The 26,725-nt window shown below is 40.4% G+C and overlaps 1 protein-coding gene across 1 annotated transcript; it reads left to right on the forward strand.

Annotated features, from left to right (window-relative positions):
* The first annotated feature begins 531 nt into the window (after positions 1-531).
* RBL1 (RB transcriptional corepressor like 1) lies at positions 532-26,725 on the forward strand. Its single transcript, XM_050907259.1, is given in 22 exon segments — positions 532-601; positions 1,606-1,806; positions 3,287-3,351; positions 3,446-3,613; positions 3,733-3,857; positions 4,607-4,656; positions 6,432-6,496; positions 6,499-6,617; positions 8,135-8,301; positions 10,617-10,729; positions 11,270-11,373; positions 11,924-12,061; positions 13,757-13,921; positions 14,094-14,229; positions 15,891-16,157; positions 17,115-17,293; positions 18,961-19,137; positions 20,587-20,658; positions 20,845-20,929; positions 22,652-22,818; positions 23,864-24,028; positions 24,293-26,725. Coding segments are annotated over 22 exon segments (2,952 nt in total). The 5' UTR covers positions 532-548; the 3' UTR covers positions 24,464-26,725.

Raw genomic sequence — 26,725 nt, forward strand, 5'->3', positions numbered from 1 at the left:
CGGAGCGGCAGGGCCGGGCCGGGCCGGGCCCGCCATGTCCCACCCGGAGCCGCCGCCCGCCGAGCCCGGCGCCGCCATCGAGCGGCTCTGCCAGGAGCTCAACCTGGACGCGGGCAGCGCCGCCGAGGCGCTGCGCGACTTCACGGCGCTGCGGGGCACCTACAGCCTGGAGGTGAGGGGCGCCGGGCGGGGCGGCGGCCGCTCGGCCCTGTCAGGGGCGGCGGGGCCGGGCCCTGTCAGGGGCGGAGCGGGGCGAGCTCCCGCCGCGGGAGGAGGTGGCGGCGGCGGGGGGGGGGGGGCGCGGGTCCGCCGGCACCCGGGGCGCGTGCATGTATACAGATGTCCAAGCGTATACGCACGGGTAACGCGCGCAGCCGGGTGCGCGGAGGGGCGGCCCCCGGCTCCCGTCGCGGCCGGGCCCCGGCCCCCGCCGCCCCCCGCAGCTCGCGGTTGCCGTGCCCCGGCAGGGCGAGGCGCTGCACTGGCTGGCCTGCGCCCTCTACGTCGCCTGCCGCAAGAGCCTGGTGCCCACCGTGGGGAGCGGCGTGATGGAGGGGAACGGCGTGTCGCTGACCAGGATCCTGCGCTCCGCCAGACTCAGGTGAACTTTCCCGGGGCGCTGGTTGCCGGGGCTGATCGCCGGCTGCTCCGGCGCGATGCCTGCTAATTCACTGCTCCGCTAAAGCTACCGATTCCGGTACCCGCTCCTTTTCTCACGGCTCCAAGCGCTGCGAAATTGCATGTCCCGAGGTAATAGTACAAAAGCAATAAGTCCTCTTTTGTTAAAAATGGAAATAAGATGCAAATACGTAATTTTCAACTTCAAGCCCTTGAAAAACCGCCCACGTCAGACCAACAATTGTTCCACCCACGCCAGTTACTTCTTTTTCTTTTTGTAGTTAATTGAAACACAAACAAGACCTCTGAACGTTCTGTTAGCAGTCCAGATAAGACTCATGTCTCACTCGGGATTTAGGCCAAATCGCTAGATGTAGCGATGACGGCCGTGTCGTAAGGCGTTCTGGGAACACAGAACTGTGCCATCACATAAATGTTTACGTACCGCCGGGGCTTTCTGGCAGGCAGCTCTGCTTGCCACTGTAGCTCTGAGCCGAGATGACAGGCCTCAGAATGTTTCTCGTTCCACTTAAAGACCTGTTCTCAGCTGAACTGCCAGAGCGGGGTTTGCCAATGTAATTACACCTACAGCTAGTGGGTTTTTGTCTAGGTAACTTTGATAGGCGTAGACTCTTGTTTGTGGTTTTGTTGCCTCTCCCGCCTCCCCCTCGACACACGCAGAGCTGTGCGTGCTCTTTCCTTTCTACCCTGCCCCTAGCTGACAGCTATGCTGGCAGCCTTTAAATAAAATTAGTGTTTCCATGCCTGTCCTTGAAGAGAGTCAAGGAGAAAAACCAAAGTGATGAAAGGTGAAAAGCTTACAATATATACAGTTTGGGAGTCTGTCGAAGTAAATGCTAAACCTATACATTGATCAAATTAGTGGTTAAGGAGTAAATATGTTGCATTTTGGCTTTTTAGAAAATTCAGAATAAAGGAAGTTAGTTAAAGCTCAAAATAAAGCAGACTTTTCTTTTTTCTTTTAAGTTTAATTCAGTTTTTTAGCAAAATGAAGAAGTGGATGGACATGTCAAATCTACCACAGGAATTCCGAGAGCGAGTGGAGAGGCTAGAGAGAAATTTTGAAGTGTCAACTGTGATCTTCAAAAAGTTTGAACCAATATTTTTGGATATATTTCAAAACCCTTACGAAGAAACTTCTAAACCACAGCGAAGCAGGAAACAGAGGTATTTTTGAGGTTTAATGTGACTTTTCCCTGGAAAGGGCTATACCTAATATAGATTTATGAAAATTAAGATCATCATTTGTGCTTTAAAAAGTTATGTAAAGTTCCGGAGTGATAGAGCCTCTTTGTGGCCTCGATTCTGAAAGGCAGCGAATACAGAAGTATCCCTAATCTTGATGGGGTACGGCTCGTGTCAGCAGAGCTTTGCATCCGGTGGCTGTTTACACAGTTTACTGTAACATGCAGAAACTGGCCCCTAGTGAGAATGTCCGTGTGTGGTGGGGAGAGGTACAGTGAGATGGATTAACTTGAGATACAGCGAGACTGACACTTAAAATATTTAGCAGAAATAACTTAAGTAGCGCAGGGATATTTTGTCTTGGCAAAGTGCTGGCTGAGGTCATTGGTATCGTGACGTAATCCCTCCGTACAAAGCGGCATTACATCCACGGTGACCTCCGCGTTACTGGATTTTTAACGTGATTGCCAGATGAGCGGTAACACGCAAATGGAAGAAAGTTACAGCTGATGCACTCATTTTTATGACAAACTTAGTAACTGGTGGTGTCGTCTTCCAGACACGCACAGAACTTCTGCCTTACTTAAAGGAGCTTGTCCGTATTCCCTGCCGACTGTGCGGCCATCTCTGTGATAGCTTTATAGCGAGAGTGTGACCTTAACGATGAGGGAGCCGGGCTGGGTCCGTGCGAGGTATTTTTGCCAGTTCACGTGTGTCCTCTGGATGTGAGGGGGGATAATTGTTCTGGTAAAACGCTCCAGCATAGCTCCACGTCTACAGGTACAAAGGATACTTCTGCTGCTACAGCTCTTCACGTATGGCAGGTAGCTTTGTGGGCACCACTGCCTATTGGGAGAAATTTTGTCGGTATGCTCTGTTAATGTTCCTTCATTGGAGCAGCATTCATCAGTGTAACCACAGCTTTAGCGTCTCTGTGGGCTGTCGTGAATAACGTCCTCCCTGGTCTTCCAGCTCCGTGGTTTTGGATAATCTCTACTCCAAACACGATTCAGCAGAGGAGCTGTAATACAAGCGGTAGTTGCATATTTTGAAGGGATGACTGATGCTTCAGTAAAATATTTAGGAAAAACCATCACTGGAATTTATATAGCCCTTGGCATCTCACCGCCGGCAGCTGCGGGAGGAGTCTGTTGGAGGTGTGACACCAGCAAAATAGCGTGGCCAGGGTCACAGGCCAAAGGCAGCCGTTAGCTCACAGAAGGGTCAGAAGGTCGGGGATGGTGTGCAAAAAACGCTCCGTGGAGAGAGGTGGGAGACTGTCAGTTCGTGAAAGCTGAAATAAGGACAAATAGCTTAGATTGTGCCTTCGTGTGAAATTAAGATAGACAGTGGCTCCAACTGTTATTTTGATCAAGGAAACGGAATGAAATTCTTACTGTAAAACAAGCTTCAGCTTCCTGGAACTGAAGACTGACTTCTCCCCCCTTTTCCTCATTGATAGACGGGTGCCGTGCGGTGTTAAAGATCTCTTCAACTTCTGCTGGACTCTCTTTGTGTACACTAAGGGTAGGCTTGCTTTTTTTAGCTGTGTGGTTTGCGTACGTTCTCTGAGTTATGAACTTCTTTTGTGTTGCTTGACGTGATATGCTGTCTCTTAAAGGTAATTTCCGTATGATTGGAGATGATTTAGTAAATTCCTATCATTTGCTTCTGTGCTGCTTGGACCTGATTTTTGCAAATGCCCTTTTGTGTCCAAATAGAAGAGATTTGCTAAATCCATCATTTAAAGGTATGGTGGGGACAGATTATTTAAAATCAAATATGCTTTGTTCTCTTGTTTCTTTTTAAATGAAGTTGAAGGTTGGTTGTCTTTTTTCTTTTTTCTTCCCCCGCCCCGCTCCTTGTTCTCAGGCTTACCGGCGGACTTCCACGGGACAGAGATCAAAGCCTCTGAAGATCCTCCTTGCATCATTGCCACACTATGTGAGCTGCATGACGGGCTTTTAGTAGAAGCAAAAGGAATAAAGGAACACTACTTTAAACCATACATTTCAAAACTGTTTGATAGGAAGGTACATCTTACTAGTTTTAAGAATGCATGGTAGTGCTCAGGTGAATGATCTTGAGACCATTTAAATCCTGCAGGTTCTGCAGGAAAGTGTACTAATAGGCAAATGAACTTGGGCTGGGTCAGGTTTTCTTTGTATGTATTTTAGCAGGAGCAGAATCTACGCTCACTTTTAATGATGTGTGCTGTAAGGTCCCCTGTGTTTTGGCTTCTTATGTCAGTGGAGAATTTTTGCTTCCTTTCTTGGCAGTGTGAAACTGAATCGAGGACGATAATGTTTTCTTCAGGCAAAAAGTAATCTCATTGTGAAATAATTTTGTGGGATAACTGTCCACAGTAGCGTGGGTCCTGCTTGTCTTGGAGTTGAGCAAAATGCTGTGGAAGGAAGAGGTTGAGGTTGTGGGTGTACAAATTGTTCTGCCTGGTTTTGATCCTGGAAACTTTTTCCAAGCTCTGTGGCAGTTTCTGTGTAGTCGTTCATCAGGTCAGTCCCTAACCCACCAATGGAACAGATGTTCCATAGCAGTACTGTTTCTGATGAGTGAGTTTATCTAGAGCTTGGATAGAATTGGGCTTTGTCCTCATCTGTTTGTCTTGCTAATGGATTGTAATCCTTTGGTCTAGGCAAAAAAAAGTCCAGTTATGCTCCTAAATCTCATTTCCTTTTTGGCTGAAAGCATCATGCCTTCACACTGTTAGAGTTGGAACAGTTTTGATTTTATTATCTGAGATATTTCTGCTTTTTGTTCTTAGATCTTAAAAGGAGAATGTCTGTTGGATCTTTGCAATTTTACAGAAAATAAGTAAGTTACAGCTTATGTTCTTAATCATGGGGTTTGGTTTCATTTCTAAAATACAGACCTTTGAATGCTAAATCTCAGGTTTTCCTGTTCCTAATAACGAATGTTTTTTAATTATTTGACAATCAAAGCTGCTATCTGGCTGAAATGCTTTCTGGATCTGAGATGTGTCTAACGTCAGGGGGTCAGCTGCAGAGTTTCTTCCTTAGTGTCAGGTTTTATGGTGCTTGCCCTTATTTTCTGGCAACTGTAACCTTTGAGTAATCTAATGCAAATCAAAACCTTGACTCTGAAGTTCACGGAGCTGTTTCTATATGCACCTCAAGTATTATACCCAAGTAGGGAAAGTCTTTAGATTCGTTTATCAGTCTCCAATTGAGTGTATAAATCTGTGAATGCAACGGAAGTACTCAAAAGAAAAAGAAGCAACAATTGCAAAACCACAAAAAAGAGGTAGAGTGTTTCTGTAGGAGGCAAGTATAGTTGTTTCAGAAACTTCTTAAATTCACTTCTGAAAGCTAATTTAAATGCAAAATATGAACAGCAGCTGCTTTGTTCTGGATCCATTAAAGGGTTTTTTTGCCTTTTCCAAAAATACCTAATAATTTGTTTTTGCAAGGTGAGTTTTAACTTGTTGGTTTGCTTTGAGAATTTTGAGCAAAGACTCAATTGTTTTAACAATGTAGATAACACTCAAATTTAGATATAAAACAGTGTTGCTGTGATCCATTTGAAGCAGTGAACTTCTCTTAGTATTTCTACTTAAAATTAATAGTATTATTTTAATAATAGCTGTCATGTGGAATGATACAGTAGTCCCTGTTCTTTTGTAAGTAGGTTTACATCTAAAGGAAACATGGAAGCCTCTCTGTTTCTTTGTCCAACCTTTTCATAGACTTTTACTTTTTCTAAAAGACACGGGAAAGGTGAACCTGTGATACAGTCAGGTTTCCTGTGGGATCACAGAATGACTTGCATCATGAATACGTTGTTATGTTCCATTAACAGACATGCTTAAGTAGTAGCTTGAATTGCTAAGGCACTTTGCAGGCAAAAGATATTTCATGTAGCATTCATGTATCATGAAAAACGTGCAAGCAGGATTTATTGATGCGAGCGATTTCTGATTTTTATTCAAAAGTTTCATTCTGCTTCCCAAGTATAATTTTAAAGCTTTGCAACCTTTGTGAGATTAAACGTTCCTGTTGTACAGTTGGGTTAGCTGGTATAAAGAAAATGAAAGATTTGTTTGCTTTCATATGTCAGTAGTGATTTTAGAAATTGAATCCAGGCGGCTAGCTCTTAAACTTCCCTTCCGCTGTACCATTAGGAAAATTATGGGCTATGGAGTGGCAAAAGTGGAAATCAAATGTAGCTAGTTTATGCAACTACCGTTAATGTGCTCCGTGTACCCAAAGATTTAACATCTGATCAGTTGAGTACTTCCAAACTGTTTTATTCGCAACTGGGATGGAAGCAAAGTTGTTTTTTCCTCTTCTTACTGAGAGCCAAATGTTGGTGGCAATGTAGGAGGAAGAGCGGTCCCTGCAGCGGATCATGGAGGGAACAGAGGAGGTTTTAAGTACGAAGGAAGGCAGGGACGACCGCAGGCAGATTGCTTGGGGTAGTGAAGTTCTGTTTACAAGCAGCACTGCTGCTGAAAGCATCAAATGCTTTGAACGCATGTTGGTTTCGGTTTTGTACCTTAGCTCCACTGGCACCTTTTCTCTCTCTTCAGCAGTTTAACCTTTGATATAAAATCTGGGCTTCTCTTTCAGCAAAGCACTGAATAAAGAGTATGAAGAGTACGTTCTGACAGTGGGTGACTTCGACGAGAGAGTTTTCCTGGAGCTGATGCTGAAGAAGAAATTGGCACTCCTCGAAAATTTCCTGCAGACGTGCCAGTCGGGAAAACGGCAGCAAGAGCTCATGTGGAGTGTCATCTTCAGCAGCATTTTGAAAAGGTGATTCATTTAACATGTTGATCTCACTTGAAATGCTCCTTCAAGTTTTTCCATCCTTGTACACTATTTGAATCACTGAGGTGACTTTGAATTTCTTGAACTTCTTCCTGAGAGGAAGATGATGAGTGCCGTTTGCAGGCTTCAGTGGATGCTGCCTTGCTAAGGAGAAATGGTGATGTCTTCTTTCCTAAAATTCCTGTGGAATTTAGTAAATAACTATTCCTTAAACAGGACGAGAGCACTTTCACGTGTGTAGTCTGTTTTTGTCCAAAAAAAATCAGTAAGTAAAGACCTAAATATATAGGTCTTACCGTTTTGTTCAAACTTCATTTATATCCCATAAGAATACCATGAAACCTTTGTGCTGGATTAATTTATTTGTTTTCCCCATATTTCCTTTTTTAGGACAGGAAAAGTCAACTTGTGTACTATTCTATGGAAAATAACATTTGAGACCTAAACCCCACCAAAGTCTAACTCTTCATTACAAAAAGCAGCCTATAAACAGAGTTAATGTTTCACTATGTTTGAAAATGTGAAATGTATTTAATGAAGTTGGCATGTGGGAAAACACTTGGTTGATTACTTTTTCAGCTTGGATAAGGGGAAAAAAATGGTGCTGGCTGTGTGAAAGAACCACATGCTGTTTGATTCACATGTCAATTAAAAAATAAGAATACTTATTATAAGATGCTAGTGCTGGTGTAAATGAATCGTACAGCTTAGCTTTTTCTCCCAAATATAAGTGTATTTCATATTCAGGCAAATTGAAGACAGGAATTTGGAATGAGTTTTATCAATTTTGATAAATTGATAAATACTTCAGTTTCTGTAGTATAATAATGGCTTCATTGCTATTTATGCATACTGACTGCAGACTTAACCTTTCCTCATTATTTGCCTTGTATCTTCAAAATGTAGTCTGTTATAATAATTCAAAACCAAATACTTTATTGCATCGCTTCCAGAAAGCAGGATACAAATAGGTAAGTGCAGTTGACACAGCTCCATCTGCTTAGTTCTACATCCTTCTTTGGATAAGGGGAGGCTCTAGGTCCACCAGGAGAGCGTTTCCCAAAGAACATTTTCTGTGACCCTCTCCTAGGCAGCTCTGCCACGTACTCCTTGTGTCACCCAACTAACACAGTCGGGGACTGTGAATGGAAGCATACGCTTTCTCTTTCTTGCCCTGTATTTTTCAATGTTCAAGTGAGCTTAAAAATGTGCAGGCTTTAAGATGTAAAGTCTCATTTTCCTATATTTTATTTAAAAAAAAACTTTGAGTTAATTTTAGTCTGCCTGAAGATTTGTTATATTTTGTATTTATGGAGTCCTGGGAAAACTTTAACTGATTTTTCAGTCAGTTCTGAGATCACAGGTTTCATGGCAGCCTTCAGGTAGCGTACTAGTGGTGTCATTTTAATCTTTGGAGAGATTTTGCAGGAGATGCTCATTCAAAAGGTTTTTGAAACAGTTCTGTTGACTGGTTTTATTTATTATTTTTCTCTGTCTGACAGAAAAGGTCATTTGCACCTTCAACTCCCCTGACTGGAAGAAGATACCTACGAGAAAAGGAAGCTGTCATCACTCCTGTTGCTTCAGCAACACAAAGCGTGAGCCGGTTGCAGAACATTGTGGCTGGATTGAAAAATGCACCGAGTGAGCAACTTATAAGTATTTTTGAGTAAGTACGTCCACTGCAGCTGCTCTCATACAAATGGAAACTCATCTTTTCATGCTTGTGACAGCTTGCTCAAATTTGACTTTTTTTTTTTTCTTTGGTGCAGAATATTTTTGTCTGTGTTTCTGTATTATTTCTAGTTGAAAGATCTAGATGATCTGGATGATCTCATCTTCTGGAGAAGGATAGCTGAAGACACCCCCCCCCCCCCAACTTGTCACCACCATTGTATTAATGTAGCTTCAGTTTTTGCTAATGTTAATGTCACTGTTTGTCTGCTTGAAAGCCAAACACTTTTTGTTTGTTTGTTTTAAATTTTAAACAAGTATGGCTCAATTAAAAGATATGGTAACTATGTCGGCAGAGGTTTTGGGGGAGGAGAGAAATGTTAGAGTCAACAAGCTATAATCTTTGCCTTTAAGAGTTGGGAAGATAAGACTAAAAGCAGCCTAAAGGTTCCCCATTTCTCCTTCGTACTACTTCAGGATATCTTAATCTAACTTTATAGCATATATATATATAAGCCTGGCAGTGACCCTAATTATGGTCGATGCTGATCTCTTGTATAGCAGCAGCCATGTTTTCCACTTCTCTAGTTGTTCTGGTGGCTGTTCCCTGGGCATGCTTCAGCTTACTGGTTTCCTCCCTGAGCCGTGATGTCTGTCCTAGGGCAGGCGTCCCAGCAGGAGTTAGAGCATTCCTAGTCAAGAGGCACTCGCTCAGCCCTTATAGCTGCTGTATGATACTGGGAAATCATAATAAGTGACTACTGAACATAACCCCAGCCTTTCATGATCACCGTTTCTAGGACAGAGTCCCAGTCACATAAATCAACCTATATTTTTGGCTTCTGGACGCATGACTGCATGCTGGCTGTAGTGAAATGCACATGAAAATGTTGGTGCATAAGCAGTTGAGTATAAACAAAATTGTTTATCAGTAAAAGGTAGATCAGTGTTGCTTCATAGCTCATAAAAAGCAATAATTTAAGAGTAAATACCTGTAAAGCTGTTGGGTGTTTGCCTAACGTCCGTGCAAATTAAGGCCTTGCTGTATTATGGTGTAAGGTCTCCAGATTTTTTTTTTATTAATCAGAATGGACATTTAGTGTTAGCACTTAATATCTGAAGTGCAGAAGTAATGTTTTCTTTAAAGCAACCTTCATAAATAGGTGAGAAATAGTACTTTTAGTTCTCATCTTTGGAGTTACATGTATTTTGAAAGTTTTCCTAGAACTTGTTCTTAAGTTTACAAATGCTCAGCAAGTTGCATTTCTATTTTGAATGTTTCTTTGATTGTTTTTTTAAGGACTGTTTGATATTATTTATATTACACAATTAAAACATTAATGTGTCTGCAATCTCTAATGAAAAATGTGTTTGTTCAAGTAATAAACCAGTCTGTCAAGAGAGATGTAAATATTAAAACGGGGAAAAGAGTTGAGTAAACCTCTCAAGAAATGTGTTGAGTACTTTGCTCATCTTCGTTATGAGTTCAGCAAGCACTAGGATATGTACTGTCTGATTAGAAGAAATAGTCCAAAACACAGTTCTTTCCATGTGTAATATTCTGTGCTTTTGAATATTTTTCTCTTTCAAATAAAATTGCTTGCAAACATAACTTTGAAGTTAATTAGAAGGCTTTGTTCAATGAAACCTTAGTTTATTTCAGTGATAGCTTTTCAAAATAGTTTAGTGTCTTAATTTGACACTAGTCACAAGCCACTGTCCTCTAATACAGAATTGCTGGAAAATCTGGAGGCGTTCAAAAAGAGCATCTCCAGACAGAGAGATTCTCTGGCCCCTTTTTATGACAGTGACTGTGGAGTTCATCAGTTCCTCTCTGCCTTGCTAGTAAATAAGGTATTTTTGGAAAGATGCTGACGCTTCACTTTGAACGCTTTCCTGTACTCCCTCAAACCGTGCCTGGTTTGTGTGGTCTCGTGGATGCGTTTGGTTGTTTGGTTGCCTGTTGTAGCATCCTTCCTACTACCTTGCTCCTAGCAGGTATGTTTTTCTCCTAAGTGTGCTACTGTAGCTCTTGCGTTCTCCTGCATTTGTTCCAAAATCTACGTAGCCTCTCTTAACTCCGTTAGGAAAGGAAAAAAGGAAATAATATTTCTGTATATTTTATGTTTTCCTATGTTCTCTATGGTAATACAGGTTATTGCCTGATGAGGAAAGCTCAGTATAACTGGCTTCTCTTCTTTTTATTTGAGTGGTATTTTTGTGTTGGTTTTTTTTTTTATTTTTGAGGGTATTTTTGAAACTGAATATTTATTTATACAAACAAGGCTTTCTTTTTGTGTTCCACTTCAGGTCTTGTGCACGCAGCCCTATGGAAAGCATTATGAGCAGAGTGAAAGAAATAGGTGAGACGTTCTGTCGCAGCTACACTCAGTCAACAGATGAACAGCCAGGATCTCATATAGGTATGGACGTGAAATGCATGGGATATTTCAAAATATTAAACCAGGTCACATGAAATGCATACATATATACTATTGTCTAAGTATTTAATACAGTGGACCTGTTTTTAACTCAGAACAGATCCAAACAGAACACAGTAAAGAATAAAACTTTATTACAGAGTAAAACCAAGGTTGCAGTTCAAAATGGGATAACCAAGAGAGCATTGAAACTATAGCAGCTCTTAACAAAAATTGTAAACTTGCATTCTTCTTAGATTTAAAATTTAAAGGAAATGGAATACAAATAGGAAAATTATTATTGCAACTGTCTGCAAAATTGCATCACTAGAAATATTAAAATACATAATCCTTTAAAACGTTTCTAGAATTTCCTGCTGTTCCCATGACTAGTGGATTTCTGAACATACTTTTTGATTTGCAAAGTCTATACATATACACACGCACTATTTTCTTAGAGAAGGACCAGTACTGATCGATTTAGTCTGAAGACCATTTGTACAAACGGCATTGGGCTTCATCTCTGTTGGTTTTAAATTTCAGATTTTGCTGTAAACAGATTAAAACTGGCAGAGATTTTGTACTATAAAATCTTGGAGACTATAATGGTGCAAGAAACACGAAGACTGCATGGAAAGGATCTGACTGTAAGTAAAGAACTGGCAAAAGAGGGGAACACTTTTTGTAACCCTCTCTAGGGGGTTATCTTCAGATAGTTCCAGAACAGAGCAGTCTGTGTATGTTGTTAATGTTAAAAAAGGGGAATATATGGGAGGTGCCTAAATGTAGCTTTTACTGCTATTAAAAATGATACAATTCTGGCATAACTAACCATCTTAATTTGTGTTGCCTTCTAGAATCATGACTTTATGGACAGATAACTTTTATTCTCTTCGTATCCAATTAACAATATGAATACTTCATGTTAGACAGCAATGCATTTGCTCTGCTTTGTGATTCACAATAAGGAGGCCAATTCATTTGGCCACAGTATGAAAAATGTGATGGTTTTGGCGCTGTTAGTCTACTTCTAGTCTTTACCATTCTAAACTTCCCTGTAAAAGGAGGAGATTGTGGAAGCCAGAAAAAAGCAGTAGCTCTTCTCTCCAGCAATAAGCTATGTAGTATTAGTGCCACAAAATTCAAACTTCCCTTTCCCAGATCTCAGATCATTGACATTTTCTGTAATCTCTTCAGGCTCTCTTGGAACAAGATGTCTTTCACCGCTCTCTCATGGCATGCTGCTTGGAGATCGTGCTTTTCGCATATAGCTCACCTCGTACCTTTCCCTGGATCATTGAAGTTCTTGACCTCAGGCCATTCTATTTTTATAAGGTAAATACTATCTTAGGACTGGATCTGTATTAAAAATGGCACATTACTGGATTGACAGTCTTAGAGGATGATGCTCTTCCCAGGTAATCAAGTAGGAGAAGGACTGATGTTAATGTGTAATATGCCTACTCTAAATTCTGGCTGTCCTTAAATATATTACCTGGAATGTGTAATGCCGGAGTTAAAGCTGAAACTTAAAGCAAGAAAACCATTTTGTAAATGGTACTTAACTGTAACGTGCTGTTGATCAACTTTTAGTTCTTAATACGTATACACTTTTAGTAGACTAAAGCATTCAAGCATATATTTTGATGATATTCTTATTTATTGACTGCAAGCTATAGTTCTGCTTATTAGTGATAAAATAGCAATAATATTCTTTGTTGCCTTTGGCTACTACTACTTACCGCAGGCTTGCTTTGTTAAATTTTATTTTCTTCTCTGTCTTGTTTTATATAACAGAACATAAAATCTCTTTTCCTGGATGTTCTCTATTTTTGCTCTTTTTTTAACCTCATTCCCCCCTGCCTGCAATGTCACTTCTGTTCTTTGACTTGTTTGATCCTTTTATCATCTGTCTGTATGCCTCCTATTTTTACTAGATACCTAACAGCTTACTGCAGTTAGTCCTAAATAAATCAGAAGTAGTTGTGTTTAGATGATAACAACCAAAAAAATTGAACCCTTTGGGAAAGCTGTTTTATATTCTGTTCTCCCTTCTTCCTTCTTTAATCCTCAGATGTAGGGCAGTAGTGAAGCTGAAACAAATCTGTCAGTATTGCCATGGCTGTTGGTAGTCTACATCAACACCAGATGCACTGGTGCAGATCCAACTTTGTGGAAGAGATTTATGTTTAATTTGAATTTTTTTTGCTATTCAGCGTACATTCTTGTGGCACTCTTACTTGAAAAAAATTGCCATCACAAAGACTTCACACACAAGAGCCAATATTTATTATTCCACTTGTGCCATTTGTAACTTTGTTCTTTGGGTGCTTAGTTTCTGTAGTACGAATAAGTAAACACATCAGTAAGTCCTCCAGGGAAGTTTTATGGCATTTCCATCTCTGGAGCTTTAGAAAAACAGGCTGAATGTTCCTCTGTGAGAAATAATACAAATAAAGTGGATCTTGCATTGGAGCATAGGGGTAAGTAAGATATTTCAAGGGCCCTTTCAACTCTTTTCAACCCTGATTTGTACATGCTAAGGGTTCTAACCTTTTCTTAAATGAAACTTTAAAACAGTGTTTTCAACCCTTTTCGTTATGGGCCGCTTGTTTGAAAGGAAGGAAGGCTTAAATGCTGGGGTTCTCACGTACTCAGCCTAAGCAGATATACCTGCTTATGTCTTCCTAGGTATGCTGCCCGTGCTGGATGAGCGCTGCGTGTGCTTAGTGCTTTCATTCTGTATGTGCTTAGCCATGTTGAGAGGGGGCTTTAAAAAAACCCGAGGAGTGGGTTATTCTGCATTGATGGGACATCTGCTGTCCATTTCCAGCTCCTGGATGGCGTTTGGGAAAAGGGGGTTAAAAAAAAGGATCAGAAGAGGGTTGGGGAGGATGAAGATGCGAGGAGGCTGGAGCTTTCTGTGTTGAAGAGAAGTTTTGAACAGGATCCTGAAACGAATAATGATTTGATAGTGTTAAGCATGAGAGATATGACTTTGCTTTTGTGTGTGTGTCTTGTTACCGTTAGGTAATTGAAGTACTGATTCGGTCTGAGGAAGGACTTTCCAGAGACATGGTGAAGCACCTTAACAGCATCGAGGAACAAATTCTCGAGAGTCTCGCCTGGACTCGGGACTCGGCACTCTGGAATGCCCTCCAGGCCTCAGAAAACAAGGTCCCAACCTGTGAAGAAGTATGTTACCTGTTTTCCTTTTATTAGGAAATTCACGTTCTTTTTCTTACTGATGTTTTATACAGAAAACCATTCAAATGAGACAATTGCTGCAGAAAAACTTCTATTAATAGATTGGCACAAAGAAGGGACATTTATTTGTAATCTTACACTGACATTTCTTATTTCCCAGGTAATATTTCCCAGTAATTTCGAAGCAAGCAATGGAGGAAGTGGGCTTGGGCATTTGCCTATGATGCCAATATCTCCTATAATTCATCCTCGAGTAAAAGAGGTTCGGACAGATCTTGGTGGGAGTTTAAGACGGGGTATGTTCAAGGTTTCTGATATGATTTGAATGTGCAGACTTGAGGAGAGGGGGTTTAGACTTCTTTATAATTGCAAAAAGCAATCTTGAATCTGAATTAAGCATTCAGAATTGTGAAGCCTCTTATTTGATCAAGGGGAAGTCTAGATGCCTCCAGTCAAACCATTGCTGTGTCTTACTGGCAGCAGACACTGGTGATAATGCTTCACTTCTGAACTGGAGCAGGTTTTGCCACTGTTTTGATGCAGGGGTTGCCTTACTCTCAGGTGGGTTGTCGTCTGATGGCTTATTGTCCTTTGCTGTTCAGATTTTTCCAGTTTTTTTTTTTTTTCGTTCTCAGTGAGTTTGACTGGATTTTAGGTGACTTTTTTAAAATGGAATGACAGAGCTGCATTTATTCCTCCTTCCTAGAGAACTTTTTTTTTTTTTTCAGGAGGGGAGGACAGTACTTTGTCTGCAGTATTCTTTCCTCTAAAGAACTGCCTTACTCTTTGCAGATTCTAGGTATCGCACAGAACTGTCTCTTGACAATGAGGGTGAAGAGGCAGTGGCAGCACTGCTGTTGCTTTTTCGTGCTTCCCGAGTTAGGAATTGCTGCTTTCGTTGTATCCCAAACAGTAGTCCCTAGGTTCTTGCTGGTGCCCTATGGACTGATTGGTGTTGTGATGTTGTCTGCTTTTGTGTGTGTTTGGCAAATTGCATTACAAGACTGTTTTTTAAATACTCACTAGGAAAGAGATGTATAAGCAGTTACTGTAGATGTTATGGTTAGTTGTTTGATGGAAGGGAAAGCAACTTGGAGATGGTGTCTTATATATGGGTAGGGCTGTGTGAGACTATCTTGTATATGAGAATCTGGTACCAAACACTCCTCCTAACTTCAAATCGAAAATGGTGGGGATTGGAAATGTTTATTTGCCCCTGGTACCAAGAAAACCATCCTGGCAGAGTTAGAAGTAAGGTCTCCAATCAGTCTTACCTGGCCAGTTATCCGGAAGGTTTCCGCTTTGTGGGAAGTAGGAAACTGCTGTCACTGGTATCCTTGCAAGTGGCTAGCAGACTTCAGCAGAAATGCAACAAGCCAGAGGAACAGAAGCCTGTAAATTAGTATTGTGTACTTCAGTCTTACTTCTGGAGCAAATGTTTGAAAGCAACAGAAAAGCCTGAGAGGAACTGGGGGTGCATGATGGTGGGAGGCTTCTCATTGGGGTTAGTTTAGAGAGAGTTTAAAAGCCAGAACACACAGAAGACAGCATATCCAGGGAATGCGGTCAGTGTTCCTGTAGAGGAATGAGTTCAGAGGAATAGGACTTGCAAATATTACTAATCGGCTAAGCAGACTGGAGTAAGTATCTGTAATCCTGCATGTTCCTCAGTCTCTGCAAATTAGCTTGGTTACTCTTGTCTTCCATGTCGTACCTGATTGTGAAACTGAGTTGTCTGGGATGACTACAAAATAGAAGGAGACAGTTGGACTATAGGTCTTGTTCATATCGCCTAGGAACAGTGAACTGTGAGATTAGTTCTTAACTAGAAGTGATTTCTTGTACTCCAGTTTTGTAGTTTGAAGGTTAGCCTTTTCCCCTCCTGCGGAGAAGTATTCCTATTAAGCTGCTCCTCTTAAGGTGGTGGTTTTTTTTTTTTTTCTCCTTTGCATACTAGACGTGCAGCCATTGTCACCAATCTCTGTTCACGAGCGCTACAGTTCTCCTACAGCTGGAAGTGCTAAGAGAAGGCTCTTCGGAGATGACAGCCCCAAAGAAATGCAGATGGAGAAAATTTTAACCGAAGGAACTAAGTTGACAATTGCTCCAGCGTCAAGCATTGCCGCTGAAAATGTGTCGGTTTCTCCTGGCCAAACAGTACTGACCATGACAACAGCTACAGTACCAGGAAAAACGGGACAGAAGGTTACTATCCCACTGCATGGTACGAATTCTTCCCGTTTTTCTTCCCTACCAGGTGTTTTGCTTGCTCTTAAAATCTGCTTAAACAGACCATGCATCTTGAAAATGTATCGCTTCCTCTTTTTTAAAAGCATATGTATCACTTTATTTAAAAAAAAAAAAAAACCCAAACCAAAAAACTTAAGTTTATACTGACATCTCCTTCTGTGGAGACATCTGATATCTGACAAGCATCCTGAGGATTCCTCCTTGCGAACAAAGTTGTGGAGTTCTTGCTTCTTCCAGTTACACCTCACCACAGATTAAGCAATGCTCTGGTTCTCAGCTCCAATAATGATTTACTACTGTTTGTCTTAACTTTGGTCTATTATAATCTTAAAAGTTCTGGAATTTCTGGACAAGGGCTACATATTAACGTTAGCAAAATAGTGGGGGATTTTTGTTTTGTTGAAGTTGGGTGATGCTTGAATATTTCTGAAAATGATACATGAGAAATGAGTTTTATAGCCTTTTTTAATTTCAAAACTGGGCCTGTAGATAAAGATGCAAGGAAAAGATCTCCACTTTTCATATTTAAGGAGATTTTCAGCAAGAGAATTTGACTACGGAGGAAACTAATGAGGACTGTATAGAATGTGCTGTCAGGTTTGCAGAATAATGGAAAAGAAAGGGAATGCCCACCTCCCCCAAAAAAGTGGAACACTGACTATAGAAATAGTGATTTCTTGTAAACTTTGTACTTTCAGATAGTTTTAGAAATGATCATTCACATTCACGTTCTTCCTGTAAGCATTACCAGAAATGTAATTTTTAATCATTTCTGAAGACTCTGAAGGACAAAGAGTCTTTTCAGCATCCAGTACAGAAGGATGAGATATCTTTAGTATGAAATTTTTGTGATTGAATTTATGATTTGCAATTTAACTCTGCAGCGTGAGGAGAGCAAACGGTTTATTTCTGGATGTATTATCACCTCCAGGTATTGCAAATGAAATGGGTGGGATCACACTGATACCCATTTCGATGAATTTAGGTCAGCCGTGTAAAATGGAGGCTCAGGCTCCCTGCCACCCGCAGGTGAATCAAGCACAAGAAGTGCATCTGTCATCAGCAAGCAAACCAAAGAAAACGGGATCCTTGGCACTGTTTTACAGAAAGGTAGGTGTCTTTATTAGGAAGTCATGCTTTACTTCTGTTCGTGGCCATGCTGCAGCTTGCCTCCTTGTGCAGTTTTCATTACCTTTCAGTCTTCATGTACCTTTTCCTTTGGCATGAGCAGTTCTTATATACCTGGGAGGAGAAGGGAAACGGTGTTGCAGAGAATCCAACTTTCCCCTTTCCCCTCCCCATGAAATGTTTCATGTTTTTTTTTCTTTTAATTAGCAGCTTCTATAAATAACTACCTAAGAAATATTGGTAGTTTTTACTTGTCTTGTCTATTTTTACTGCCTCCCACATTTGCAAGGGTTAGACGTATCAGAAATGAGGTTATTCTCCTGAGTCGTGCTCATTCAAAAATGCACTGTTTTGGATCCTGCACCTGGAGATTCTCATTTGCAACTTTCTGAGGTCTACCCAGTAGTGCTGATCTTGCTGGTATGGGGACTCGGAAAGCAGTGATGAATAACACGCTGTCTAAAAGTTTCTAGAAAGAAGGAACTTCTTGAAATAATGAAGGATTTAAGGGGTAAGTTAAGAACTGGGTGTGCCCCAGAGAAACCAGATTACTTGTTTCTAGTTGCTTTCATTTCCAATGTGGAGTGTGTGAGGGGTCTTTGGAGGAGGCAGGGGTAACTTGCCTAAATGCCTGCAAAGAATATATGCCTAAATTAATCTCTCAAAAGTATTAGAAGATTTTTTTTGCTGTTATTTTCTTACTAGAGAAGTTGTTTTCAGAGGTTTTCCCCTTTTAGGGTATCTGTACTGTAAATCTAGAGAATTCTACGTTGAACAATCTTTAAGGTAAATCTTAATACAGAAACTAATTCCTGGAAACACTTGTAAGCCACATCCCGTGTCTGAACTATTGGTTCTTTAATTTTGATAGTGACAGTCTGTCTGTCTCTCTGAGAATGGATTAAGAATTGATTAGCCAGCTGCCAGGCATGAACTTGGACTGCATTTTGGAAGCTTTACTGTCAGTTGGGGAATACTTCAGCTGTAGCCATGTATTTAACAAACCATGTGGTAGGCAACATATTCCTCTTAGTTACGAAGGAGAACTAAAATCTTCACTTAAATTTGCCTTTAAATTTTGACCTTCTATTTACAGTGATCATCATATTCAAAATGATAGTTTTTCCCTACTTTCCTTTCTTGTTCCTGTTCAGTAGAGCAAGTGAAAATGAAATGAACTCTTTCTGCTTTCTAACATAATGTCCCTGATTAATGAAGCAAGAACTTCTGAAATAAATGGAAGAAGGCTAATGTTGCACTTGATAGTTATTTCAGGTTTTGAGACCGATTTTTGGTAATCAAAAAGAGAAAAAAAATCAGCTTGCTAATCTAAGATTGTATTTAATCATAATTAAAGTATGTCCCTTCGGTGTGCTTGTTGGAAGTGTTCCATTATAGAGAGTGAGTGCTATGGTATAGAAGCTATAGTCATAATATTTTTAAGCAGATTTCCTATAAGCATTAGAGATCCAACATCTGAACAGAGTTGACAACTTAGTCTTTGAAGACATTGTCTCGGGCAGAGGGGGGAAATTTTGCAGAAACGAACCATTCAAATATAGAACAGCTCTGCTTTGAGGACTTTCATTTTTACAGACTAGGTTAAGCTCATTTGGCTTGACTCTTTACTGTGTGTCTTTTTCTTCCAGGTTTATCATCTGGCAAGTGTGCGCCTGCGTGATCTATGCTTAAAATTGGATGTTTCCAATGACTTGCGCAGGAAGATATGGACATGCTTTGAATTCACGTTGGTTCATTGTGCTGATCTAATGAAGGACAGGCATTTGGACCAGCTCCTCCTCTGTGCCTTTTATATCATGGCAAAGGTAATGTGTAGTTTTAAGAAATTCAGGGAATTTCATGTCGATTGAAAACATAAATTGTGTTCACAGTTTCCAGTTTGATTGCTTTATTCACATCATATTACTGGAGGCAGGGGAAAAGTCCTTCCAAGAAGTAGATGAAATCCCAGTATATTTTTTCCTCGTTTTGCATAATCTGAAAAGTTCCCATCAACCAGCCAGTTTGTTGAGAGGCTTTTTGTTCTCTTCCTGAGCGTGTGCACAATGAGCACTGGTCAGGCCCATATTTGTCTTTTCTCTCCTGTTTGTCATCTTCGTGATCTATGTAATCTGAACTAAAAACGCCATTACAGTTACAGAGTTACGCAGGTGCAAAAACCTGCAGGAGCTCACAACCTTATGTATGGATGGAAAGTTTCTATTCCACAAAAATCCTCTTAGCTTTTGAAGATTCAGGCTGAGGAATTGAGCTGGCTGCTTGTTACTCATACTTCTTCGTTTTTCTTATTCAATTTGCCAGCATTGATTTAAGGTGGTGTTAAGTTGGATTATGAAACTGGAATATTGGCTTGACTCAAACTTGAGAACTGATGGTTACAATGGCCGTCAAGTCTGATTCAGACCCAAATTCAGGAAAGTGAAACTAAGTCCAGGCTCCTCTAAAACATTGGGGATGGATTACCTTTTCTTCTTGAGGAAGGCAAATGAAGAGGGGCACTGTCTGTGCAGGGAAACTGATGTTCAAGTTGTGACTACCTGTGCTCTTAACTGTAGCATAGCTTAGGCTCATTTGACATCGATACTGATAGCTGTAGAAAAGCAAAACCACTGACTAGTCAGTGCTCTGTATTTTGTCATGTAGTTCATCAGTTTGGGGTTTGTGGTTTTTTTTAAATACAGTCTTCTAAGTGCTGTCTCCAGTGCAGTGTGAGACCTGACAATTTAGCCAGAGACCACGATACTTTCTCTCCTGGCTCCTACTACAAAAATTGTTGCTCATCTGCTGTTAAATTTACAGACGCATGGCTGAAGAACGAAGTCCTTTAACAAATGAGCTATTTTGAAGTACGAAAGAAAGCTGAAATTGTGTGTATACCTGCCTAGTGTTTTGTTCAGGATTTCCCCACTTTCTGTTTAGAAAAGTTAAGGGGTCCGGTTTTCAAATTTACAAGTACATTTTTGACTTAATATTTCCCTCCTTTGATTTTTAGTGTCACTAGAAGAAAAGTCAGAAAAGGAATAATTCCTAAGCATCATAAGCAACAAAAGGCTTTAGTAGCTAAGAAACAAGGAATGCCTGAACAGGAAAAATGCTTGTTTTCTCATATTCTCATCACCAGAACTAAGTTTTAAAATTATGTATTCATAATAATACAAAAAAGCTGTATAGAGGGAATTTAATTGAATAGACTGGACCTGAGCAGCCCGGCCTTGCTGCTTGCACTTGGTCTTCAATAGCCTTTTCTTTTCCAGGTAACCAAAGAGGAAAGAACTTTTCAGGACATAATGAAATGTTACAGAAATCAGCCACAAGCAAACAGCCATGTGAGTAAATAGTATTGCCTTTCCTTTTTATAAATCCAGATAGAGGTGGCTTTTCAAATGTTTGTGCTGAGAAGGCAAAACTCAAATCCTCTTCAATGTTATATTCATTCTTATTCAGATGGATTTCATCTAGTCTTCTGACTTCCTTGTTTTCCTTGACAAGTGTTTTTCCCTGGTGTCCCGTAGGTTTATAGGAGTGTCTTGTTGAGAAATATTTCTGCCGATGTCCCACTGGACAAAAATGCAAACCAAGATGTGGAGATGACAGAAGGTAGGTACAGCAAAGTAATCTGCTGTTTTTAAAAAGGTACTTGTGGGCTTTTAAAGAACTGAACTGTCAAGTAATAAGGAGAAGTGAAGCAAGTTTTACAGTTTTAAATGTATTAAAGAAAAACAAATGTATTGTTGTAAAAGAAACCATCTTGTCAGTAGCCCTCCTGTGGTTTAGATATGGAAAATACGCTTCCTAGTTGGAAAAAATGTTTAATTTTGTTTCCTTAAATTTGATTGCTCAAGGTTGAAGTGTTTCCTTAGTGTGTCAGTAGTTCTTCTTGGACAGCAACACTGGTTAACAAAGAAAGATGAACAGTGCCTGGAATATTATGACAGGTTTCTTTCTTAATATCACCTATCCTGAAGGCTTAAATAGGGAGAACTTGTTTCAGAAAATAAAAATGGTGACTCTAAGACAGCCGTTTTCTTATATTCAGGTTTCTTTTAAATAGTTGGTATTTTCTTTGCTCTGGGTTAGAGGAGAAAAGGGATAAGAGTAGTATTTGAGAAAGGCGCGAAAATTGTGCCATGCCCGTTTTTAGTGACGTGTCAGGAAGCTGAGAGATCACAAGCCCATGTACGAACCCATGAGCAGAGCAGATCTGCAGCCAGGATGCATGCAGAAATTTAGAAGACTGTTCCGTATGGTAAATTCCCACTGTGGGTGGGATTCAACTGCTTGAACGAGTGTTAGAGCCATTTTTTAAATGCCTTTTGAGGATTCCACCAGGGTCCAGGAAAGTGCTGATCTCCTGTAGGTTCAGCATCCTGTCTAGCAGCAACACAATTCCTGGATGTTGTACAGCATCTGAAGTGGCACTGGGCTCCAGCGTTTTGTTAAACAAATGTACTCGGCTACAAAGTTCTTCAGGTGCTTTTCCTGCCAGACTCTTTCTTCAGTTAATAGGCTCATGTCTCCTTCATCTAGTATTAACTCCTGCTCTTTTGACACCAGCTTACAGGAACATGTGCTTGTGTTGTGACACAAGGCAGGCACGCTAAGGAGTTACCCTTACGGGTATCAGCTGAAGCTTTTGATGTTTGTCTCGTAGTGCACTGATTGCAAGAGGCTTTATTCTGTGTTGCCGTGTTTTGCTTGGCAGTAAACAGTACGAAGGATGAAACGGAAGGCTGTATTCAGTAGCGGTCCGGCTTAATTAGGGGAGAGAGAACATTAACAGAAATATACTTGCTGTGTGGCTGCAGCTCTTTCCACTGAACAGCCGTTTCGTAATATGCCTGAACAAAGAGTGTCGTGGCTTCCTTGCAGCAGATGAGTTGAGTACGAAGCTATTCTTTGCCAGCTGATCACTAGAAACTGTCACAGAACCTAAAAGCTGAGAGTTGTCAGACTGCTTAAAACTTAGTTTTAAGAGCAACAGATGGCTTTTTACCACTCCCCAAAGTAAGCATGGGAAAAGGGGTCAATTGTGCTACAGTTTTTTTGCTACAGCTATTTCCAAGTTTGGAATAAATATTTATGTTGGCCTTTTTAGCCATAATCCACTAGCCTGCTAGCAGCAATTTGTAGCTCCTCCTAATGTTCATAACCACCTACAGCACACCCTGCTCCTGTCTGAAGCACACTTCTTTAATTCATCTCATTAACTAGTCGATTTATGGATGAGTTCTTGTCAGTTGGATATTGTAAGTTCGAATCTGAAGCACCCAGTTTGCTGATACTATGTTTCTGAAATCTGAAGCACTCTCTTATTGTTAGACTCGTCTGTGAAAATTGGCAGTTCCTCAGGACGATCCGCAGCAGAGAACTCCAGTGAGTCGGGAACAGAGGAGAGAGGAGATCTTATTAAATTTTACAATGCAGTCTATGTAGGAAGAGTAAAATCATTTGCACTGAAGTACGATATCACAAACCAGGATCATGTAGTAAGTAAAGTATTTTGGAATTTTGTTCTATCTGATAATCAGACACAGAGTCGTTTTTCCTGACAGTTAAACATATGTCAGTGTCCTGGTTTCGGCTGGGACAGAGTTAATTTTCTTCCTAGTAGCTGGTACAGTGCTGTGTTTTGGATTGAGTGTGAGAATGATGTTGATAACACGCTGATGTTTTAGTTGTTGCGAAGTAGCGCTTATCCTAAGTGAAAGATTTTTCAGTCTCCCGTGCTCTGCCAGCAAGCAGGTGTGCAAGAGCTGGGAGGGAGCATGGCCAGGACAGCTGACCCCAACTAGCCAAAGGGATATTCCATACCATAGAACATCATGCCCAGTATATAAACTGGGGGGAGTCAGCCAGGAGGGGTGGATCGCTGCTGGGGCATCGGTCAGCAGGTGGTGAGCAATTGCATTGTGCATCACTTGTCTTTCTTGGGTTTTATTTCTCTTTTTTTTTTTTTTTTGTTATATTCCTTTTCATTACTATTATTATTATATTTCATTATTATTATTATTGTTAGTATTTTACTTTAGTTATTAAACTATGAGTTTTACCTTCTTTACCTTCTTTCCTGATTCTCTTCCCCATCCCACTGGGAGCGGGGGGCAGTGAGGGAGCAGCTGCGTGGTGCTTAGCTGCTGGCTGGGGTTAAACCACGACAGTCAATAATTTTGTGCTGTTATTCACCTGGTGTGGTTACAGAAGTCAAATAGCTGTAGGTAATGGTATGAGGACTTGCTTTAGCAGCCTTTCAAGAGGACAAATGCAGATGCAGTTCAGTTTACAACCCTGGTTTCAGCTTCTTGATATCGATGCAACACCCACTTGCTCAAATGCCTGTGGAGCATCTGTGTAACACATCTGGAAAATAAATTTGTTCTGTTGTTTGGTGGATACTTGATCTGTTGTTTAACTCTTACGGGATAAAAATCTTCTAAAGAAGACCCAGAAGTATATTAATCTTTCCTTCTGTGAAGTTACTGCTCTTAAATATCTTCTGATTCAGCTCCTATCCAAATTTGTCCTCTCTTGCAGATGGAAGCCCCTCCCTTATCTCCATTCCCCAACATTAAGCAACAGCCAGTATCTCCTCGACGGATCTCTCAACAGCACTCTGTTTACGTTTCGCCTCACAAGAACGGTGCCTGCTTGACACCTCGAAGTGCGCTACTGTATAAATTTAATGGGAGTCCTTCCAAGGTAGAAAGCAAAAAGTTGAAAGGTGTCAATTTGAGAGAGGGTTAATTAATCTCCTAATTAGGATGTGTTCTAATGCAGTGAGGTTTCATTGAACTAGTCTCTCAGTTTGCGGTGAAGGGTAGAATTCTTTATGTAGAATCCATCACTCACTCAGCAAAGAGGTTCAGAATAACTTTTTATTCTCAGATAATTGAAAACCAGAGAAAGTTTGAAATGGAGTCCTAGTAACTTGTGATTATTTTTTTTTTTTTATCTTGATCACAGAGTTTGAAGGACATCAACAATATGATAAAACAAGGTGAACACAGGAGTAAGAAGCGAGCTATAACAATTGATAGTGACACTGAATCCCCTACGAAGCGACTCTGCCAGGAAAATGATGACGTTCTACTCAAACGTCTCCAGGATGTTGTCAGTGAAAGAGCAAATCACTAAAACTGCCCATTTGCTGCGGGATCTAAAAGCTATGGAGTTGGATACAGCTGTTGCGCTATTTATTTGTTGCTTTTATATACAGACAACTGCCAAGTTTCTTTAACATTGAACTTTTACCTGACTTCCACAGGATGCAAAAAGCAAGGGTTAAGTAGTAAATGCCAGAGAATGAGAGGTGGTGATGCTCTTCGTTCACAGCCCACGCTGTCCTATGAGTTACTCTTTGAGTAGTTTTAGCAAGAGAGTGATCTGTAGAAAGCCATACTGGATGTTCTCAAGTCTAATTTAGAGCATCGTGAGTTCTGAGTGTAACTCAGCTTCTAGTAACACTGGTTTTATTTTTGAAATAAGAATGACAAGGAAATGAGTGAAGTCAGTTCAGTTTCCTCAAGCTTTTGGTATTTGGGGAAGAAACTTTAAAAGTGCCTTATTTTAAAAGAATGTGGAATTTTATGCATTATTTTACTGTGGAGTAACTGGAGTGGAAAAGATTGATCACTTAGCCTCAGGAAGAGCTGAGCCGTTTTGAACTGTATGATTTGTGCCGCGCTCCATCTCCTGCCAGAACTTCAGTAAAAGTGTACGCTACGACGTGGATCAGACAGCTTTTGCGATAACAAAGGCAATAATCAAAAAGTACAAACAGCAGTGACTTACATTGGACGCTGACATCTGATAAAGCACTGAGATACGGTTCAGTGAGTCTGAATTACCTTTCTCTCGAGCCAGTGAATGCTGCCACGGGAGCTGCTCCTTTCCCGTTGGAAGCCTGATGGCAACCCTGCTGTAGAAGCTGTTCCTACATATTGCAGCTTACCCATGAAGAAGTACAAGCTGGTTACAGCTGAAAAACAGCTGGGGCTTTGGCCATCTTACAGCTGTTCAAATGCATAAAGTCATCTAACAAATTGTATCTCTTCATTTTATTTTTTCCTGAAGATCTTAGCCTCTTGTGTAGTATCTACACTGAATGTAAGCCCATCAGATAAGGCATGTTTGTATATATGGTTTTTTAATAGCTATTAAAGGCTTGGATTTATTGGAAATGTGTAAATTCCAGCATCCAGTTCTTGTAACTAAGTTTTTAACGCTGAGGGATTTGGTAGGGTTTATTTTACCAAAATGGAGAAAAGTCAAGGTTTATTCATTACTGTAAATCAGTAGCTTGATCTTATTTCATAATTGCATTTTAGTTTAGAGCCATAGAGAAACGTCTCAGCACTGTATTTTTCAGTTTATGTGCATATTGAACTGAAAAAAAAAAAATAGAACGATTACATAGGACTTGTTTAAGGAGCTCTGTTCACTTCATTGTTTGGTTTGTTTAGTATATGCTGCAAGATCTGCTGTACCACAGTTCCAGGGAAGAACACTGCAATCATTTCAAGCAGTCTCAGCTAAGGAATCTGGCCAGCAATGATGGAGGAAAAGTGTACTTAAAAGTGTACCTGTGCAGGGACCCTACTCAGCAGTGAGTAGAAAGTTTACAAACTCTGTAATTTGTTTTTGAATTATTAACTACTTAAATATTTGATTTTTTTTTTTTAACTTTCCAAAAAAGGTGCTTATTTCTGAAAGGTTTGACCGTAGAGAGCTGCAGGAAATATCCACACAGTGGACTAGGTTTCATGTAGATTCTTCTGTTCAGTTCCTTTAATTTTATTCAATTTTTAATATTTGTCTTCAGATCTTGAGATAAAAAGTACAAGAGAAACAACCTTTCTGTCTTGATCTGCTCATCGGTGCTGTTACAACGATAACTGTTCAGCATGTGTGCTCCAGTCCCTAAAAGCTTCCCGTGTGGTGGGGGAAATGGGGAATCTCGATTTGGCTGCTGGCAGAGTCTGCTCTATTTGCATGGAGGATTGCAGCCTTTCTGGATGGGAAACGTACGATCAGGCTTAATGGCGTAAGTCTTTCAGCAATACTGTATGACGAGAGTTTAGTTGATTTGGTTTTAATTCAGCATCACGTGCAGATCTCTCTTCACGTATCTGCTCACCACAGTTACTGTATTCTCTGAAACTGTAGAAAACTGATGGTGCTAAAATCCTTATTAGTTATCATTAGGAGTAGTGTTTTTCATTAGAAAAATGAATGTACTACGACTGGATGCAGTTCAGATTTTTTCACCTTTTTAGGTGATGATAGGAAAAAATATTTTTGGACTTGTTGAACAGCTAAAACAATAGCTTATATGAAAATTTTGTAACGGTTTCAAAGTGCCTTCACGTGTAAATATGTATTTTATAATAAATAATT

This window comes from Gymnogyps californianus, chromosome 17 (genome assembly GCF_018139145.2).
Source record: "Gymnogyps californianus isolate 813 chromosome 17, ASM1813914v2, whole genome shotgun sequence".
Classification (NCBI taxonomy): domain Eukaryota; kingdom Metazoa; phylum Chordata; class Aves; order Accipitriformes; family Cathartidae; genus Gymnogyps; species Gymnogyps californianus.